Source organism: Myodes glareolus, chromosome 17 (assembly GCF_982192425.1).
Source record: "Myodes glareolus chromosome 17, mMyoGla1.1, whole genome shotgun sequence".
Lineage (NCBI taxonomy): Eukaryota > Metazoa > Chordata > Mammalia > Rodentia > Cricetidae > Myodes > Myodes glareolus.
This window is the reverse complement of record NC_142042.1, coordinates 43,010,421-43,031,881: the sequence shown is the minus strand read 5'-3', so window position 1 is coordinate 43,031,881 and position 21,461 is coordinate 43,010,421. Positions and strand designations below refer to the sequence as shown.

Genomic DNA, 21,461 nt, shown 5'->3' with positions numbered 1-21,461 from the left:
GTATGTCTCTTTATTCTTTTAGCCATTAATAATAAAAATTAGCAAAAGTCTCATGACATTCAGAATGGCTGGGAACTCATTATGTAACTGTGACTGCCTTTGTGAAAAGAAGTGTTTGCACATTAACGATGACTTCAAGAGTTTCGGTAATTACAGACAATGGAACTTAAACTTGGAAATGTATGCAAAAATTGGGGATGCATGGTCTTTACCCATGGCCAGAACATGAAAGCACGCTATGTTTTTAGTAAAACACAGGTGAGGCCATCATCATCATCAACTGCAGAAATGTGATCCTCTTTCAGATTCTCAGCTGCTAGAATTGTTCTTGGTACATATTTTTAGATTCCATCATTCATTTTGCTGTCGCAGTAGAGAGCAGCTGGTCACTATTCCCTCTTTACCCTGAAAGCTGACCATAACCCAGCTTTTCAAACAGCACACACAGCGGGAGACATAGAGAACCTCGCATTTTCCCTCAGCATTTGTTGTACCCTCCAGCAGTTAGCTTTTGAGTACAACTTCAAGTGCAAACTCAAGGACTGGACTCCTGGACCCCTTCATTTTGTTCCTTAGACTTTGTCCATTGAATATGAATTAACTATTTGTATGTGGATTCCCAGGTCAGGGAAATTCCTCCCCTGTCACACACACACACGCCACTACCACCAAAAGAAAACCTGCTCCATTTCTTTAGGTTCCAAGTGACTTTGATTCATTATCAAGCAGCGAGTGACTTTTTGAGTCCCTACTATGGTGGCATCCGTGTCTCTATATTGTAAAGCTGATTTGACACCTTATATGAAAAGAAGAATAAGGTGAAACTGCCATCCATAACACAGGTATTTTAAGAGTAGCTGGACTAGCTTCCTTCTCAAGCAATTCTAGTTTTGGACAAATAAACTATCCTTGCATACTTCATAGAGTTCCCTAGCCCATGTGGCTATTCTCACCAAGACTACAGTAAGCTTTTCAAAAACTTGCTAGGTACCCTACTTTTATTAAGTTTTTAATAAGTTCTAGGAAGCGTTCTGTTGGGCATCATAAACATAAAAGAAAATAATCTCATGAAAGGGATTAATCTTTGGGTTTGCTTTCTGTTTGTCTGCCAAAAATGAAAGAACACTCCACTACAACTTTGCTTCTCTTATTTAGGGACCGACTGGTGAGACTGGTCCAATAGGTGAACGTGGGCATCCTGGGCCTCCTGGGCCTCCTGGTGAGCAAGGACTTCCTGGTGCTGCAGGGAAAGAAGGTGCCAAGGTACAAGATCAAGAACAATCACTTTCTCATGGTGTGCCCAAGTTGCGACCCCCCACAGAGACCACCAGGATCTAGTCAAATCCAGAATGTAAAAGCAAGGTTTATTTGGAGCTCGATACAGCAAGGTTGGGGTCTCATCCCCTACTTGTCGCAACAAAGTAGGGAGGAGAGCCCCCTCATCATTTGGGGTTGCCATCATATAGCAAAAACCACAAGTCAGGTTTACTCAGAGTCAAGGGGTTTGGTTTTGCTAAATACAGAGGGTGGACTCCTTCTGCACACCCTCTTCTCCCTGTAAGCAGCTACTTTTGCTTTTGTGCGTGCTCCCCCCCCCCCGCAGCAGTTACTCCTGCTCCTGTCTAGACCTCAAAGCTGGGTGTTGACAGATGGCTAGCTGCTAGGAACATTTTTTGGTTTATACTTTTGCAGAGGTCCCTGTTTTTGACTAGCTCTTGAAGTTGCAAAGGTTCTTGAACCCAGTGCCTGATCAAGCCAAGTTTTCTTAAAAATTTCCGTGTCCTTAAACTCAAAACTTACATATGTTCCTCATCAGCTACAAATGTGTTCTCTGCATTTCCTTATTACCACTCAATGTCAGAACAATTAACTAGGAAGATATTTAGTGTGAGGTTATTGTATTTCAAGACAATTACTGAGTAATAAGGCAAGAACCATTTCATTGACCATAACAACATCAGTTTGCTTATGTCCTTTAATTTAGGTGGCATTGTTTTATCTTAATATGAATGGCACTCTTAATGACAACCCTTTAATTAAATGATGTTCACATTCTATTTCCATATTTTCTTGAATATGGATGAGCGATACTCACAGTTTTGCTCATAAAAGCTGTGTAGAAATTTGATTTTGCTAATGGTATGCATTTTCTCTCTCAGGGTGACCCAGGTCCTCAAGGTATCTCAGGGAAAGATGGACCGGCAGGAATACGTGGTTTCCCAGGTGAAAGAGGCCTTCCCGGAGCCCAGGTATAACCAACATATATGTCAAGCATGTGGATGAAACTTTTGCTTGGAGTCATGAGCAATAAAGGAGCTATACTGAAATTTAGCCCTTTTATTTTCTCAATACATATATAATTTACCTGCATTTGTTGATTTCAGAAAGCTCTTCCTGTCATCTCCATTTTGTCAGACACACATTGTCTCTTTATAGCCAATTTATATGTATTCAATCTCTTTGTCTTTTCACTTTTATCAGGGTGCACCTGGTCTGAAAGGAGGAGAAGGTCCCCAGGGCCCACAGGGTCCAGTGGTAAGTATGGTGATAATAGATGGCCATGCTTTCCATAGTTGCAAATTCCAGCTCTCCTATCATTATTCTCATGCTGAGATCCCATGGTGTGCAGAAGAGAAAATAAACATGTGTCAATCAAAGCTCTCAATGCCTGGTTTCTGCTAATTGCAGGCACTAATGAGTGCAGAAGCACAAGGGTTTAGGAGGTTGGAAGGATTTGCTCTGACAGGAGATAAAGAACTGTCTTACCGCTAATAAATCAGAATTAAAAGCAACATAATGTCATGAATAGGAAAAGCCTGGAAAGACTTTAGTTTAAATTTATTTTCTTCTTCAGTCTCTCATTCTATAATTAGTCATAAAGTAAGCTTCAATTTCATGTACATCATATTCTGTCCAAATTAAGTACCTGGCGAGGCTTGAATTTTTCAGTGATATAAAAATATCACATAAAAATGAAAAAATAATATCATTTCCTCTGCTAATAGTAATTGTCACAAAACTATGTAACATCATGAAATAATCAGCACTGAGCAGGTATCAGAGTTGCTCTCATGTTTATTCCTGAAGATATAAGTAAACGTGCAGAGAAACAGAATACAGTCCTCATGATTTTTATACCACCTTCATTGTCAGCAATGCTCTGAAGTATCAGTACCACACACAAGATGCCATATTTAGAAGACTTTATTATTTGCTCCTCTTAGCCTGTATATTTTCTTAAATCTTTTTCCAACTTCTACCCAGTGCAAATTGGAGCCATGCTAATCACTTCAAAATACTTTCTTTGTGACTTCATCACCATTTCTGTCATTATTTCCTTTGTTTAGTTCTCTTGTTCTCTTCCTATAAATGTTATCTCTTCTCCTTGACTCCATTTACTTTGCTACCTGCTCTCTCACAGTCCTTTGTCATTGTTAGTCAAAAATCCATTTAATATACCTCCCTAACTATGCCATCATCTGATAGAACTAATCTTATGTGTCCATAATGCCTTCAAAATCAACTTACTACTCATGGATGGCAAATCATCTTCATCGTGTGATCCTAATAATAATGGCCAACCCATATAATTATTCTTACTGACCCTTAATTTCTGCCATATGGTGCTTGACACCCTCATGGTACTCAAAAAACTGTGATTTTTGACAGTATTGTACAATTATGATTTACCAGTCATTAACTCAGCTCCAAAGGATCCACTGCCTTTTTGTGGACTCTGCGGATATTGTTGAACTCATGTGTACAAACCCAAACCACACACATAGGAAAAATATAAGATCTCTAAAATTAGGATTTAAAGAAGTGAAGCATGAAGGATTGTCAAGAGCCTTCCCACTATGATTTTCATTAATTTAAAAATTAAATATTATTTTAATTACTGATTTATGGATCTTGTGGCTGTTGTTTTGTGTCTGGTGGTACTTCCTTTATCTGTAGGAAGCATATGAGTGGAGGGAGACACAAAATTCCCAAAGTGTGTTCAACATTTTACAAACCTGTCGTGCTTTCTTTACCCCATCACTGTTCGTTATTCTTTTGTTATTAAGCCGTAATGTGTTGGATTCTATTGCTTACTTTGTGAGTCATTTCATCTTGTCATTTGTCATTTTTTCAGTAGCTTACATGATTTTTGTCATATTCCTTTTTTTTCTCCTCTTTCTACCTCTTTATTTCTGAGAGGATTGCATTGTATTTGCTCATTTGTTCAGATGAGAGAATAGAGATTTTGGAATAACTGCACTGTTGACTCTTGAGTCTTGTGTTCCACTTCTTTTTTTTACATTTCTTATAGTTTATTTAACTTTTATTTTATGTGTATTGGTATGAAGGTGTCAGATCCCCTGGAACTGGATCTTCAGACAGTTGTGAGCTGTGTTCCACTTCTTAAGAACAAAGCTGTTACACCCAAGGATGGGTGATCTGTATTCAGAGATGGTGGCAAGGATTAATGACAAAATAGTGTAGCACTAATACAGAACATTCAGATGATCAATCAGAGTTTGTACTTTGAATTCTAGTAATGATTGATGCTTCATCTGAACTTTTATTTTGTTTGATTCAGTTTATCACTGGGATAGTGTAATGACTTCACTTCATAGTATTGTAATGGTGGTCATCTTGGCCTTAAAAATATGGAAATAAACGTTTGTGTTTTCTACCTACATAACTTTGCAAAACAAGAACTTGCTTGTCTTTCTGTTATTCCTCAGTGAGCTCCATTTACACTGAATGCTGATGAGATGATTTGTCTGTTTTCTGTTTTCATACACTTTACAAAACCTCCCTAGAATATGAAATAAACAATGAGTTAAGCTGATAATATATGTTCTCTACTGTCTGCTTCTGAGTAACAGTTAACAGTTAGAGAAACGGCCTCCATTCTCACTGGCTAAAAATCCACACCAATGCCACTGTTTCTTGTTTTGTTGCCATTAATAAATAATAGGGAGATGTTGTAACACTTTAGGGGATGGGTTGCAGAAGTGGGGAAAATAGCGATAAAGAAATTGAATAGTAGGTTTCATCTTCACAAAATGGAAAACATATTCTCTTTTAAATTTAGATGCATAAGAAAATATGTTTTCTGTAGTGTTTAATATTTAGTATCAAACATATAGGAATAAAGAAAGAGAAAGAATTTTTTGACTATTTACTTTCTAATTCAAAAAGTGAAAAATGCTAGTTCTGTGTTTTTAAGATGTTTCGGCATGCTTTTCCATGTTTAGTAGTATGATGTACCTCTAAGTTTAGGAGATTTTGTTGTGCCACTATGGTACTTCATACTACTGAACATTTCAAGAAACAAATCACAAGCTATTTCTATACATATTTTATTGATGATAAAATAAGTCATAGAGAATATGCTCCAGATCAGAAAACTATTGGTTCCAGGACTAGAAAGAGAAGGCTCACCTTAGCAATTGACACATTTGTTTATGGAATGCTTTGTGCAAGTATCTACCACAAGGGTTTTGTCATTGAAAAATAAATAAGAGGAAATCTCTGCCTTTGTGAACACTATCAATTTATCGTTTTAATGTATATGTCTATTTTAATCATAGCTGTTAATACAATAATTTTATTTACTACACAAAAGTAATTATATATTACTACACAAAAGTAATTATATATTACTATACACAAATTCATTTTTTTGCAGTTTAGATACCTAAGCTTTTACAAAGAATATTCAGCATGAGAATAAATTTCTCAAAGCTAGGACCTACTATATTCCATACTGTTTTCCTAGATTCTGTCACATGAGCACAGAATCCCAGTGTACAAATGCTGGTTGTATAACGAGGACTTTCTTCTAAAATTTAGCTCAAACTTAAGAAAATGAAAGAGAGTGCCTTACCAGTGTTCATTGTGAATAAAGGATTAGAAAGTTTTATTTGTTCCAAGCTGGTCTGAGAGTATTTATGCTTCTCAGCTTCACTATACATCACTGGTTTAATCAATAGCTACCATCAGGGATTTTCACTTTACATTTATTTGTGAATAAAATAAATTCAGTGCTGAGCATTCCAGATTACAGATTATTACAGATATCTAGGCTTATGGAATTTCTGTAATAACAAGTAAAAAAGGGGGCTTGCCATTATACTTTAGGGCATAAGGATGCACTGCTAAGCCTCTTTGTCCTCCCGTCATTTGATTTAATGCTGATGAAATCTGACAAGATCATGAGAAATATTTTAACTAGAGAAAAGCAATATATTTTGTTATTAATTTTAATGCAGCCTCCAAAAGCAAGATGATAATCTGAAATTTAATCTTAGGAATGCTTTAAGGCATAAAGTAAAATACTTTGCTTTTCAATAATAACATATAATGCCTACATACTCTGCACACTTCCTTAGATTCGGAACACTATTCTATCTCTGCTTAAGACGCATGAAAATGGTTATATAAAAAAGTTCAATTTTAAATATTAAATATACTTTACTTTCAACAAACACATTGTTTCCAAAATAAAAGCCATGACTCATATGTCAATTATAATACATCAATTAGTATGACACATAAGTCTTATAGCACAATTCTTAGGGAAAATAAATATTCAGTTGATGTTCTGCAAATTTCTATTGACTGTACTTGAGTGACTCAGGTTTTAACCCAGACCAATGATCCACATAATTTATAAAGAGAAATGCACATCATTAATAAATCTATGTTTTTATTATATACCCACTATGTTATTTGTATATATAGATATATGTATGGATTTATAAGTGCTTTAATGGAGGGAGAAACAGAGATGTAAGGATGCACAATACACATGCATGCATACATACATACATATATTTTAGAAAATACTAAATGCAATTTTTCTCACATTTATGTTCTTATATTTATGATTTGTAACACTTGATTAGTAGACAGGTAATATTCACACAGGTTTCGGTTGGTTATTATACAGCATGACAAACATTGTCTGTGATTTATCTTGTAATTCTAGCCCATAAATGCCTCTTTGTTTAAATCCAGCTGAAATTTTGACAAATTTCTTCAAACTTCTTTCCCTTAAGTTTGGCACCCTGCAGTCATAAAAATAAATCAAATATTTCACTTAGGCATTAAATAATCAAGAGAAAAAGATATCACAGTTTATGCTACCATTTCCCTCTGCAATGTCAATTTGAGTCTTTTCAATTCATTTAACCACTGTAAATATAATAAGTGAATGAGAAGTACTCTGTCACAGAAGAATTTTAGGAAATTACTACCAAGAAATTTAAGAATACTTAAGTCTGCCAGTGGTCAGAAGAGGAACAAAGTAAATTTACAAGTTCTGAACAAAAATTCAGAAGTCTGCGCAAATGGCGTACTTTACTGTATAATGTTTATTTGAGGTCTTTTGAGCTCAACTTTTGGATTTAGAAAAAAAAAATATTTAGTAACTTTGAAGTGAAATCCAGAAAGCACTTCAGACAGTAAACAGTGTAGGGAAGTAATATGTTACCTTTTATGATACAAGAAGAGAACTATGCAAGGTTCAATACTGGATACATATTTCTGCAGCATTGTGTCCAGTAGTGATCAAAGATTTTTAAAGCTACCATCTCAAACACTAGAACTTTATGGTATTCTTCATTTCATCAAAATTTCTTTATTTTCGATTTTTTGGTTTTTCCAGACAGAGTTTCTACGTAGCTTTGGAGCCTGTCTTGGAACTAGCTCCTATAAACCTGGCTGGCCTTGAACTCACAGAGATCCACCTGCCTCTGCGTCCTGATTGCTGGGTTAAAAGAGATAGGCCACACTTCCCGGCTCATCAAAATTCCTTCATGTCAGCATCTGCACTCAATACTGGAATCAACATTTCATCCCTCAGCTGATGGCTATATCATTTCTTGAATTATTAAAATTTTCTCAGATTTGGAGTGACAAATTTTTGAGTAGATTATGTCTTCTTTGTTAAATAAGTGATTTGTATGCCAGTATCTGTTCTACCCACTAATGACAAGATATCCTTGTTCCCATGTTTTAGGGTTCTCCAGGAGAGCGAGGATCTGCAGGTTCAGCAGGCCCAATTGGTTTGCCAGGCCGTCCAGGCCCCCAGGGCCCTCCTGGTCCAGCTGGAGAAAAAGGTGCTCCTGTAAGTAATGTTGAGGGATAAACATGTAACACTGGCAACCCGCACACAAGATTACCTTTTCTTAAAGAATATCAGCTCTCCGTGCTCCGCTGCATTCTCCCTGCATATGTGCCTGGCATATGAAGACAGCTCCTTGTATTCTTACAATAGAGGAACTTAAAATTCAATTAAACTGGATGGCGTTTGCCCACACGTTATGAAGCCCGGATATCTGTGAAAGAGTGGAATGCTATTAATGTGAAAGGTTTCTAATTTTATTCATTAAAAAAGTAAAATGGGAGTTTTGATTAAACTTTATATGCCTCACTGCTTTATAGTGGAAAGATGTTGAATGTTTTACCACATTCGGAATATAACTTCCATCTCAGGTGAGTCCATGGTTCACAGGCTTATCCCACAGGACACACTTGAGATTCTTATGTAATTTGAGTTTTGCTCAATTTGGCGAGTGAGATAAGAAACGTGATTATTTCATGCCATATTCACTCACAGCAAACTTTTTGTATCTCAATTACTTTGGACTTTATTCTGTTTAGTAGGTTTGTCTCTTTTGGTTCTGTTTTTGATTCAATCATATTGAATTTTATAAAGCATCTTCTAAGATGAATCACAAAGGAATTAAATCAATATAGATTAAGATTTGCTATGCTTCCCATAACATATAACTTAATATTTTTTCCTGTAAGGTGTGAGATTATCAGTTGAGTTTGGACTAGTAATTCAAATATCACTGTCCTTTAATTACTGTCTTCAGATTCAGGAATGGAATTATTCTCATTGTCCATACATTTTTCTTTCATTATTCTGTCCTGATATTCATGTTCTGTGATAAAATACTCCAGTACTTTTCAGTCCTGTGATAGAATACTGCAGTGGATAGTTCATACTGAACACTAATATTCTTATCCATAGTGTGGATGCTGAGTAATTCAAAATGAAGGGTCTTCATCTCGAGAGGCCCTCTTGTTATTCTATCCTAGGACAATGAAAGTTTAAGAGTGGGCAAAACCATTTTATGCTATTTACCTCTCTCACAATTTACCCAAACTAATTCTAAGGCCATTGCTCTTTGCCCAATCAAATGATACCTCTCATTAGGCCCAACATTCTAATCATTGCATAGACAGTAATATTTATGATATGCATTTGGGGAACATGTTCAGACCCTAGTAATCCTACTGATGTTTTTGTAATTCAATCAGAATGTTAGAATTTGATCTTGACATTGTTGTATATATGTTTTGCTTTTCAGCAACGGCATATTGTATATTTTTTACTGAGGGTTTTTCTGAGGCCATATGTTTTATACTATATTCTTAAAAGAAAAGGGCTCAATGTCTTTGATTCCAGTTAATTAAAAAAATTTAGGTCATACATAACTTGTGCAATAAAGAATGAATACAGATGAAAGGAACTTTGTTGCCTTTCATGCAAATTGAAAATGTAAGTTCTATGATGATAATGTATTCAATTCTATGATTTAAAGTGAATACATATTTTGGTTTATAAAGTAAATACTTAATCAAACATTAAAGTCAAAAAGTACTGCCAATCATTTTAAATTTTAATTTAGAGAGACTTATGAAAAATTATTTAAGAAGCAGACTGAGGCCCTACAAGTTTTGACAGTTAGTGATATCATGGCTAGTGGGACCATAAAATCCTTGCTCAACTAGACTCTCTTTTTTTCATACCTAAAACTGCAAATATATTCATATTGCTATACTTTTAATTTTTCAAATAGTTAATAAAAGAACCTAACTGGTAGGTACTGTTTTATCGTAGTAATTTAAGGAAGATATCTGCTTATATCTATTAGCAGAAGGTAGTTCTGGCAGTGTTGGGTCACACTACCCACAGATATTCATGAAAGAGTCTTTTGAAACTTCATGTAAATGTTGGCCAACATATTCTGTTTGCCCAATTACAAATATAAATTTTATCCTGAGTTGAAATATTAAGTAATTACAAAAGATATAGGTTTACATGAAGTAAAAGGCATGTTAGACCATGAGGAAATCAAGCTTGTAGTACACTTTCACAAAAACCCAGCATCTTGAAAGGAAAGCAAAATGGAAAACAAAACCAAAACTATACAAAATACCCACTTACAATGATATTATGGCCCAAATATGATCTCCGATTTTTCAGTCAATTAAAAACTCTTGGAGGTGGGATTGGGAAGGGAAGATAAACCTTTTTCAACTTATCATTTGGGGATAAATATTTTGATTATTTAACTGATTCCTAAAGAATACTACAGGGCAGGAGACCCTGACTTCCCTAGGGGACAAAGAGGAAGGAGGAGAGGGAGGGGGGGAGTGGGAGGGCGTTGGGAGGAGGGGCGTAAATGGAAACTTTTTATAATTTAATAAAATTACAAAAAAAAAAGAATACTAATTTGTATAAATGACTGCCACCTCCTCAGATTATAGATAAATTCTATTAGTTACGTATCTTTTGGCTGTGCAGTTGTAGTAACCTGAGATGAGGAAACATCAGTATGAAACAAAGCAAGGTCAATACTTTAACTAAATGTGAATTGGACAACAGGAGCCATTAATTTCTAGTAAAACCAGTTTTAATTAGTTTTTCTATAATATAAGCATGTGTTTGCATGATTTTAGAATGGTGAGAGTCAGACTGTCAACCTGCAGTGCCATTTGGAATAATAGGTTTAGAACCACCACATTCTATTTTCATGTGAGGTAGAGTTGAGAGAGAGAGCAGAGATCTATAATCAAACTATAGAGGAGCGTTATGGATATGCATTGTGGAAGACTCCATCAAAAGTAGAGAAAATAGACACTTGGTGGTATGTTTACGTGTGAGTGGTTAGCTCTGTGAACACACTCAGAGAAAGAGGGTGAGTGATCATGAATGGAGCTCAAAGAAGAGTGCAGTAGCTAAAGGTACTCATAGGACTGGATGCAGTCCCTCTCTTGATTAGTCAACCATGAAGACATGTGTTTATTTCCCAATAAAAATGAGATAAATGAGAAGCAAAAATTTTAAAGAAAGCAAATAATGAGAATTGTAAATATTGAAGTTGACTAGGCTGTTGGCTTCTTCTCAGAACTGAGTTGAGAGCTCTCCTCATTTATTTGTTTGGTTCATAATTACATCTACGTTCTTAAATTCAGAGCCTATTTCTCATGTCTGAAAATAAGACAGTCATAGAAGTCTGAGTGTCATGTGCAGTCACAGTTCTAAGCATCATATAGAATTGGGTTGTTTTCAGTAAACAGCCATCACCATCACAATAATCATCACTGTGTGAACCAGAACAGTGATAAAATAGATGAAACAAAGACCATAAAATAACATATGTGAGCTTTTGAGTGAGGAAGGATGCAGTCTAGGAGTTATGATAAAGGTTGAGTTGCATAACAAATTTAGCAAAACAAAACCAGTAACAAAATTTACATTTGTAAATTTTTACATTTGTAGCAGAGCTATGTTATTCTTGCTGTTAGATGCCATTGGGTGCCAGTAGGAACTAGATCAAGGCGGTGTCTTAGTTTCTTTTCCTCTTTATGTGATAAAATACTCTGAGATAAACAACTTCTCAGAGAAAGGGTTTATTTAACTAATTGTTCACGGAACCAACAATCATCATGGGGGAAATCAAGGCAGCAACAACTTGAAATAGCTGATCACTTTGTACCTCTGAAAAAACAGAGAGCCAAGGGTGAAAGTGTGCTTATTGCTTAGTTAGGCATTCTCCACTTACCGCATTCTAATGCAGTAGCCCAGAAATGGTGTCAACCACAGTGCACAAGATTTTTCATTCCAATTAATGTAATCAAGACAATTCCCCACAGACATGGCCAAAGCCTTCACCTACATAATTCTAACTTCTGTCAAGCAGGCAGTTGACACTAAGCATCGCAGTGAGGTCACTGCTCACTTCGAGGAATGTTAAGCAAATACGTTCACCTCGTGCTATAGGTTATATAACCTGGCTGGCTCTTTGAATGTAGTGGTAAGATAATATAGAGTATAGCCACAGACCTATAAATTATTAAAAGTGATGCAACTTTTCCTGGTATTATTAATTACCTGCAGAGTCCAACTCATTGTTTCTGATTGTTCTTTACAACTTCCAGTTGGTTTCCCAGAAAGAGTAAACTACTTCTTTTCCAAATATAAGAACTAAAATATGTAGAGCTATGTTTGTGTGTTATTTTATGTATGTATTATTTCTAAACCATATATAACCTTTATGGGTTTCTTACAGCAATTAATGACATATTGTCTTTTCACTGCAGGGAGAGAAGGGTCCTCAAGGCCCTGCAGGTAGAGATGGAATCCAAGGCCCTGTGGGTCTTCCAGGGCCTGCTGGTCCTGCTGGCTCTCCTGGTGAGGATGGAGACAAGGTTAGTGTTATCATTTGTGGAAGTCTATCATACCAAATCCCATTAAGTGGTTTCTCAGGCACTCCATAATTAATCAAGAATTAAATCTAAAGTGGAAGAATTGTGGTTCTATCTTTTTCAGTTTTTGATACCTTTTGTGTAACCAAAAATATTATATGCCTTCCAAAGTTAAGAAATGTGCTTTCTATAAAACAGCATACAGAGCAGAAACATAAATATGATAAAATAACAATAATTTATATTTTAAAAAACTATCTTCCTTGAAGTAGTGTAAATTGAATACAATTATCTATACATGTTTGGTCCTGAGAACTTGTGCCATAAGATTTATGAATAAGCTTTAGTAGAATGGTAGCCCCTTTTTATCGACATAGGAATAATATATCTCAGATGTTTATGAAGTGTAGGATTTTATTGTTCCAAGTTAATTTTTAATTTTACTGTAATATGTAGAAATTTTGTGAAATAGTGTTTGTATATTCTTACTATTTGGAAAACTGGGAGAAAAGAAAAAATACATTTCGATTACTGTGTGCTTTTATATATTATGTATGTAGATCAATGTGCTTCCATTGTCAACTTATGGTGGTGATATTTAAGACAAAATCAGTTTTTAAGATATGGTTTTAGTTGTAGTCCTGAGAGTTATGTTGACTACTTCTTCCTACATATTGGTCATTTATAGAAATCAGAGGCATCTACATTGAGACCACAGTTTTAAGTACTAGCATGTATCGACGTTGACAGTAAAATATTAACATTGGATAATGATGAGATTTCAGATATGATATCTTGGAAATCAGCTTTAACATGTATCTTTCAAACCCAGGGTGAAATCGGAGAACCAGGCCAAAAGGGCAGCAAAGGTGACAAAGGCGAAAATGTGAGTTCCTTGCTACTTGGTGAGGGAGCATCGTCCTTTTACTCCTTTTACATGGGTCTTTTCCATAGTAACATTTAGCTCCAGCAGACTTTTCTCAAAAAGTCTGTGAATTTGTTCTGTGAATTTAAATGGAAAAAATAGACTTAAATAGGTGTGTGTTGATTTATATAAAAAGTAATCAAAAGACCTTTTACTTTTATAAAAATATATAGTATATGGGTTTGGGGAGATACTTCTACTCAGCAAACAAGGATAATTGTTGCTTTAGCATGCAGAACTATCTTAAGGTTCCAGAATCCATGCAGGATTGTAAGTCAGTCTAAGTCAGCGTTCTGTGAGAGACCATTACTCAATTGAGTAAGTCAAAGAATAATAGAACTGATTACCCAGACATCTTACTGTGCCCTTTGCCTAATCATATGTACACAGAGCACACATACAACACACACACAAATATACACAAAAACACAAAAACATACACATCTGCACACACAAAATAAATCAAGTACAAACATATTGATGTATAAGTATATATATATATATATATATATATATCCATATATACACTAAAAAGATTATAATTGTTTTATATTTGCTCTAGTTAGTCTTATAGACAAGAAAAGTTGTTGTCATCACAAAACTGAATTTTATTTCATTCTGTAATGACAAATATTATTTGAATACCAGAATCACACAGATATGTCGGTCAAAAGAGATAAAATTTTTTGACATATTACATTGCAGAATCACAGTCCATCATCAAAGGATGCCAGGACAGGAACTTAAGGCAGGGAAAGGGAACCTGTGCTGCTAAGGCCATGGAGAAGTGCTGCTTACTGACTTTCTTCTTAACACCTTCCTCAGCCTACTTTTTATACCATTCAGGACCAGAGGCTGAGTGGTAGCACAACCCCTCTCATGGGCTGAACTCTCTCAAATCAGTCATTAATTAAGAAAATGTCCCACTATCTTTCACACAGGTCAGTCTTGTGGGGGCATTTGCTCAACTGCATTTTCCTCTTTGTATATGACTCTTGCTTGTATGAAGTTGACAAAAGACTAAAAACAACAGACTCCATTTATCCAAAGCGTTATTAGTTAATACAAGAGCAAAATGTGTGTCTATGCATGGATAACCCATGACCTGTTTAAATATATTGTTCAGAATAGTTTTAAGCACTTGAATGTGTAACACGTGTGTATGCACAGAAGTTTTTCATGTAATAATATATTCTATGTACAGCGTCTTAGAACCCTGTTGATAATTAGAAAATGGCATAGTATATTTTTATGTGCTCCTTATGTTATATACATATATTTTTTTAAAAAAAAACTTTTAAAATATACATCTTTAAATTGGTTTAGGCTAGCAGAAAGATCTATTTTTAGATATCTACAATTTCAGAGGGAAACATTTTCATGTTTTTAGTAAATATGAATTTTATCTTGATTATACATATAAAACTATAAGTCTGCAAGGATTATAATAATTGATGACTGCTGTAGCAATTACAGCACTCAGGAGGTAGAGGTAGAAGGATCTCTTTGAGGCTGAGGTCAGTCTGATATACAAAGTGAGCTCTAGGACAATCAAAAACGAAAAACCATATCTCTGAATTTCCATAAGAGTACAGAGGTGCTTAGTAGATCTCAGTTAGCCACTCTTTACTTTGGTCAGTCATTGCTTATCTGGGTCAGCCATTGTCTTTTGATTGTTTAATTTTACTGATGCCTTAGACACTTTGATGTGAAGATTTTTGATTTTTTTTTTTGTCATTTCAGGGCCCTCCTGGTCCCCCGGGTCTTCAAGGACCTGTTGGTGCCCCTGGAATTGCTGTAAGTATTCATACCTCTTTGATCCACAATTTAGGGACTTATAACTCCATGATTTAATTTATGATTTAAATATGTCACTCCTATATCCCAGGAACACTGTGAGGTAATAAGTTTTTCATATGCTAAACACTGAGCCACACATAAGTGATCTAATATATGTAGCTACATTTAAAAAAGTGGCATAGGTTAGTGAAGACTGTAACATCATTTAGTATCTAATAAATTTGAGCATTATATTTTCTACTGGACCATTTTTACTGTATTTGGTGAGATGATCAAATCAAAATCAACTAAATTCCAGAAACAAAGAATGCTTGTGAACCAAACAATGGTTTATTTGGTGCAAACCATGGGATGTGAGTCTCCTTTGCAATTCTTTAGTAGATTATAAACATGGCTGCCATTTTTATAATCATGTATCATGATGTTTTCTTCAATATTGATATGTACTTTGCTGTACTCAAGGGAGGAGATGGTGAGGCAGGTCCCAGAGGACAACAGGGAATGTTTGGACAAAAAGGAGATGAGGGTGCACGAGGCTTCCCAGGGCCCCCTGGACCCATAGGTCTTCAGGTAAGAAACCTCTGCATGATTTTCACTGACTGCTCACTCTCAGTTTCCAGGGGCAGGGAAACAAAAACAGTGTTCCTTGTTTCCAAGTAAAATTAAATGCTGTTGCACACCTCATGTGGGTATGGTGTGTGTGTGTGTGTGTGTGTGTGTGTGTGTGTGAGTGCACATGTGTGTGCAATTGTGTGTACATGAGTCTGTGTGTGCTTACGTATGTGTGTGTATGTGTAAGTGTGTTTATACCAAAGCTTTACTTCTTTTTAATTAGAAATTATTAATTTTGAGCAGACATGCAAATATGCATCTGCTTGATTTTTGTTTCTGACACATCAAGCTATACCTCGATTGCCCTTTTGTTTTGAACATGAAGCACAGACTTGCAGCTGAGTAGATAAAAGAAGTCAATTGAAACAGTCCTCTAGAAGAATCAGTATTTCAGATGAATGACAAATATTTCAAAGAATATGAAGTAGCAGACTGACTGCAGCAGCAACTGTTAAGTCACGGACAGAATAAGTGGGTAATATATCACGAAAAATAGCTTAAATGATAATTCTATAGTTCATGAAATGCATTTGAAGAAATATTAAATTGTGAAACACTAAATGATCCAGAACTTCTATTCCAATTTATCATAATGTTCTCATGAAGAATATTGCATCACTGTATCCAGTTTCTCCTCCCAATTGTTTTTCCCTTTCAACGTGATATTGTTGGTTCCTGCAAACCTTTGGAGCATCTGTCTATCTTCTTCCACTTGCTTGTTATGTACACATCTATTCCAACTTTGATCAATGATATCTTGGTTTTAAGTGACATTCAGGTACTGTATAGTACTTATATTCCTCACACTAGTCATTTTGCAAAAGGGGAACAATCTAAATCACAATACCTATGATTATATGAAGTTATAAAATGTTAGAAGAAACTGGGATAAATATATACGTAATTTTTATTTTTACAAATAAAATCACAGAAGTATTGATTTTAATATTAAATATTTTATTATATAACTTTGCTAGTTACATTTTGATTCAGTATTATAAATTATAATATATATCCACCTTTGTAAAAAAAGTCAGGGAATAATTACAATGTTTAGTAAAAAGTTATTACTTTCTTCTTTTTTTCTGTTTAAATATTAATGTTGTCAGATAAATATAATAAAGTCATGAGTAATGCTTAACTTCCTATGTGAAAAGTAACACATTTTAAAAAATAGCAAGTAGAAAATAAAGTCAGGTAGCAATAAATATGTAACTATTTTAACTTCTGAATTCTCCATTAGTTTAGCTAATTATTCTCAATCATGTAAAATTAACCTTTAAACCATAAATCTCATGTTTGAAGGTGTGACTTTATAGTTTATATTTATAGAATCAACAAAATAATCGAAATTTATAGATAATATCTAGTTAGAAATTACCTTCTTTGATAAGGATATGAAGAAACAATTTATATAAAATTTTGAAAAAAATGCTTCATTATTAAAATCAGATATGAGAACTGCTAATATAATTAGAAATTTCAAAATTACATCTATATTGTTTAATTAAATCTTCATGGTTGGCTAAATGTTAGCAGTTTCAGTAAGCATAAATAATGAAATCTTATCTAACATAAATGACTTTATACTTGTAATTTATTACTTATCTGTATATTCATATGGTTGTGAATATATGATATATTCAATATGTTTCATTATAATTTTTAAAATGTAGCAATTTTAGATTCTTGATCTAGTTTATTTTTTGTTTTCACTTATGTGTCAAATCACTTTAAATTAAAAATATTAAAACAGATCTGCTTCATCTGTGAATCAGGAAGAAACTAGGATCTGTGAAGACAGAGTAATTGTGGAGTAGCATTAGCTTTAATTATTCCTTGTAACAAGATGATTTCACTCATTATGTCTCCATAGTCTCTAATAATGAGAATACCCTGCTTTAATTGGTTCAAAACAGTCAAAAATAACATAAACTACTTCTTCTTTTGACCGACTCTATTGAACTGGTGGAAATCATATGCATAAGTTTTTAAAAAAGACATTTACAATCATGCTTGAAGTGTGTATAAAAGAAAACTATGTTCCAATATTGATGTATGCTCCACCTAGATATGCACTCGACACTTAGAGAATACGAATCCCTGGGCAAAGGTGTAAAATGGAATTAACATTTTATGTAGTGTCTTAAGACTTGATTATGTTTAAGTTTCAATGCACTCTAAAAAAAATGTTCCACAGTGAAGTATTTATATCATATGTTTTACATTCTACTTGTGAATAGTAGTGTTTAAGTCCCTGGACTTCTTACTGTGGAAAAATTAGAGTGCTTGGGTCTAAACGTTTAGTAATAACCCCCTGTCAAATTTTAGGTAGAGTGGTATGTTCCATATGCAGTCTGATCAGTTTTTTCTTCGTTTCTAAAAATCTGATTAAAATTCTAGAAGCTGACATCAGAAAATAGTACCCATTTGCAGAATGTATAAACTGATATCTTTCTTTAGTTATTATATTAGCATTTGTGAAAAGCAGACAAAATTCACATATTTATTCTTCATTATAAGCCACAACTTAAAGCTTCTTACTGAAAAGAAAAAAAAAAAACATGAAGTGTGCCACACAGGAAATATTCACTAACATGTTCACTAAAACATTTCTTTCATAGAGTCAGGTGTACTGTGTAGACCATAAAAACTATCTTGGGTTATTTATTATCCAGTCTAAAACAATAATAGGACAGTGCAAGTTAAGTGGAAAGAATCTATCAAACATCGTCATCTATGGAAATGGGCAAGCATGAAGGGTCATCATCTATGGAAATAGTCAAGCATCGCTCTGCAAGGCTCATGTCCTCGCTTTGAACTGGAAACAGTGGGGAGGGAGAGCGTGAACACTTTGCTGTGAACTAACAGAGACGTTTGCAGCTGTCACATTTAAGTCCCAAAGCCAATAGTTTTTTTATTATGTTAGCTTTTAGCACTGTTGATGATTTTACTTCTTTATTAGATTTAATATGAAATTTTATAATTCTTTCATTAAAATTAACTGTCTTTAGTTTATAGCATGTATGTGGATAATTATAGCATTAATATTGCTAAAAATAAGGCAAATCCATACTCAAAACATTAAAAATCAGATACCACTGGTATTATTTCTGCTCAACAAGAGCTGCACTATTTCACAAGTATATCCTTTGGCTATATCATGTATGCTCATTTATTAATACATGGTTCTTCACAGTTTTTTCACTGCAGCATTAATAGCACATTAATTGTGCCATATTATTTAATTAAACACATAAAGCTATTTTTCAAAGTTAAAATTTTATGTTAATTGAGATTTTGAATATCATAACAAATGTTGGAAAGAAGTTCTTATTGAGTAACTATTTTTTGTCTACTCAGGATCAGCTCACCTTTTCATGCAGCAAATAGTCTAGAGACCTCTTGGTTTTTTTGCTTCCTGCTCCCACTACTTACAGGAGGTTAAAAAGTTGACATCTAAGCACATAAGCTTGATTCCAAATGGATTGTAAATATGACTTTATGAAAAAGGAGCACAAAGTATTGCTAGGACAAAAACGAGTAAACGCACACAGTTCTCTAGGAAGGAATTCAGCAGATGAAGCAGTAAAGTGATTGCTGCAGGGAGATGTAGTCAGCCTGTGCTGCCGCGGTCTGAGTTTCCCCTAACGTTGGATTTCTAATGTCAACTTACAGTGCGGTTGATACAAAACAGAGAGATGAGGAAAAACAGAAGGATGTGATCAATATAGTAAATTTCATGACTTGTGGATTTTTAAGATTCAAAAGTGAGTGAGTAGACCAAGAATCATAATATATGTGCAACTTTGGATAGTTATTGGAATATTTATTTCAATAAAAAGGTTTGCCAAACTGTTACCTGACTGTGATAATACGGAGTATATAAATATAAAATGTAAATGTTAGAAGTCTAATTTGCATAATAGAAATAGAAAAGAGCTAGCTATTTGTAAGATGAAATTTTATCTGTTTATTGATTTATGTATTTTAGCAAAACTCAACGTAAAATATTATTCAAAACTTGAGTTTTACTTGTAAATATAGTCAGATTTTATAACATGTAGGAAACAGTTGACCAGAAGTATTTTAATATGTTTGTTTCTGAATATTAATTTTCAAATTCTTAATTTAATTGGTATTTACTTATTGGTGTATAAATTTATTTAGAGTATTTTTTCTTGCCTTTGCAGTCAGTGTGTGTATGTTTGAGCACAAATGAGTATGTTTCATTGTGTGTGGGTTTAGGTTATGGGTAACTTCAGGTTTTGCTCCGCCTTCTACTGTTTGAGCCATTTTTTTTAATGTATGCTGATGTGTTACTGCTGCCTAATAGACCAACAAGCTCCAAAGCTATCTCCTGTCTAACCCTTCTCTCTGTTAACTGGAGTTACATATCAGTGCTACTGTGTCTGATGTTACTTTGGCCTGCAGGATCCTAGCACAAGTCGTCATGTCTGTGCAGAAAGCATTTTACTCTCTTAGCCATTTCTGAATCCTTCAAATGTATCTGCCTTTTAAAATACATGGACAACATCCTTTTGCATTGTATTTTCACAGGGTTTGCCAGGACCGCCAGGTGAAAAGGGTGAAAATGGAGATGTTGGACCCATGGTAGGTTGTGTTTTCCAGATTCAATGGTATTTAGCATGCCAACACGACTCATAGATTCCTTACAATTCATTAATGTTGACAAAACTATTGAGAAATTGTGCTGCTCTCCTGCTAAATTCTATTTCCTATTCAAATAATCAGTAATAATCAACTGATAATATATTTCAAAAATATTGATCTTTTATCTTTATCCACTTCAGAATAATGTCATGTGCTTACATAACATTTAGTGGTTCACATATTTAATGAATTTAAGCCTCTTATGTGAACCAGTGCCATACTAGGATCTTGTGAATCTTTTGGTTTGGACTTTTGTTGTGGAACAGGTAAAAATACATGGGAATTCTATGAACAACTTCCAAGTTTAATGAGGAATGTACTGTTAGTTTGAGTATTGTGTTTTCATTGTCAACTAGGACATTTTTATTTTAAGAACTCAACCTAAACTTTCAAATATATGTGATAAGGAATAATTGCTCAAAGTATTTGAAACTTATATATGATGAGGTCTTATATATGATGAAGTCTTAACTGCTTTCCTTCCATCATTTCTGACAATTTTGCTCTTCTTCAAAATACATATTTTAATATTTTTATGTCAATAGACATTTTATACTATATATTGTGATCATATTTGCCCCACCTCAACACTTTCCCACCTACCTACTCCATGCCCTCTCTCTTAAAACAAACAAATAATGCCAATAACAAAAAAAAAAACAAGAAACATAAAATCGTAAGAAAATAGAAACCAAAATATATAAGAAAAGTATCATAGGACAAAAAACATGTACAAAAAGACCATTGAGTTTGCTTTGTGTTGACCACCTGCACCTGGGCATGGGATCTACTCATATTTTGAAGTTTTACAGTTGGAAGTTACATTTCTTTCTCTTTAAGAGCAACATCCAGATTTATTATATCCTTTGAAATTATTCCTATCATCAGCAACTCAACTGTGAGGAATAAATAGGATACATGGCTGAGTAGGTCATACTCTGAAGCAGTGAGA

At 34.3% G+C, this 21,461-nt stretch overlaps 1 protein-coding gene across 2 annotated transcripts in view; it reads left to right on the top strand.

Moving 5' to 3' along the window:
- The window catches only part of Col11a1 (collagen type XI alpha 1 chain), a 183,214-nt gene that overhangs the window by 121,523 nt on the left and 40,230 nt on the right, over positions 1-21,461 (top strand). For both annotated transcript variants that reach the window (XM_048456958.3, XM_085677794.2), the window contains 9 exons: positions 1,156-1,263; positions 2,160-2,249; positions 2,482-2,535; positions 8,015-8,122; positions 12,394-12,501; positions 13,331-13,384; positions 15,167-15,220; positions 15,686-15,793; positions 20,396-20,449. In XM_048456958.3, the coding sequence (XP_048312915.3) occupies positions 1,156-1,263; positions 2,160-2,249; positions 2,482-2,535; positions 8,015-8,122; positions 12,394-12,501; positions 13,331-13,384; positions 15,167-15,220; positions 15,686-15,793; positions 20,396-20,449 (738 nt within the window). The remainder of the gene's footprint in view (positions 1-1,155; positions 1,264-2,159; positions 2,250-2,481; positions 2,536-8,014; positions 8,123-12,393; positions 12,502-13,330; positions 13,385-15,166; positions 15,221-15,685; positions 15,794-20,395; positions 20,450-21,461) is intronic.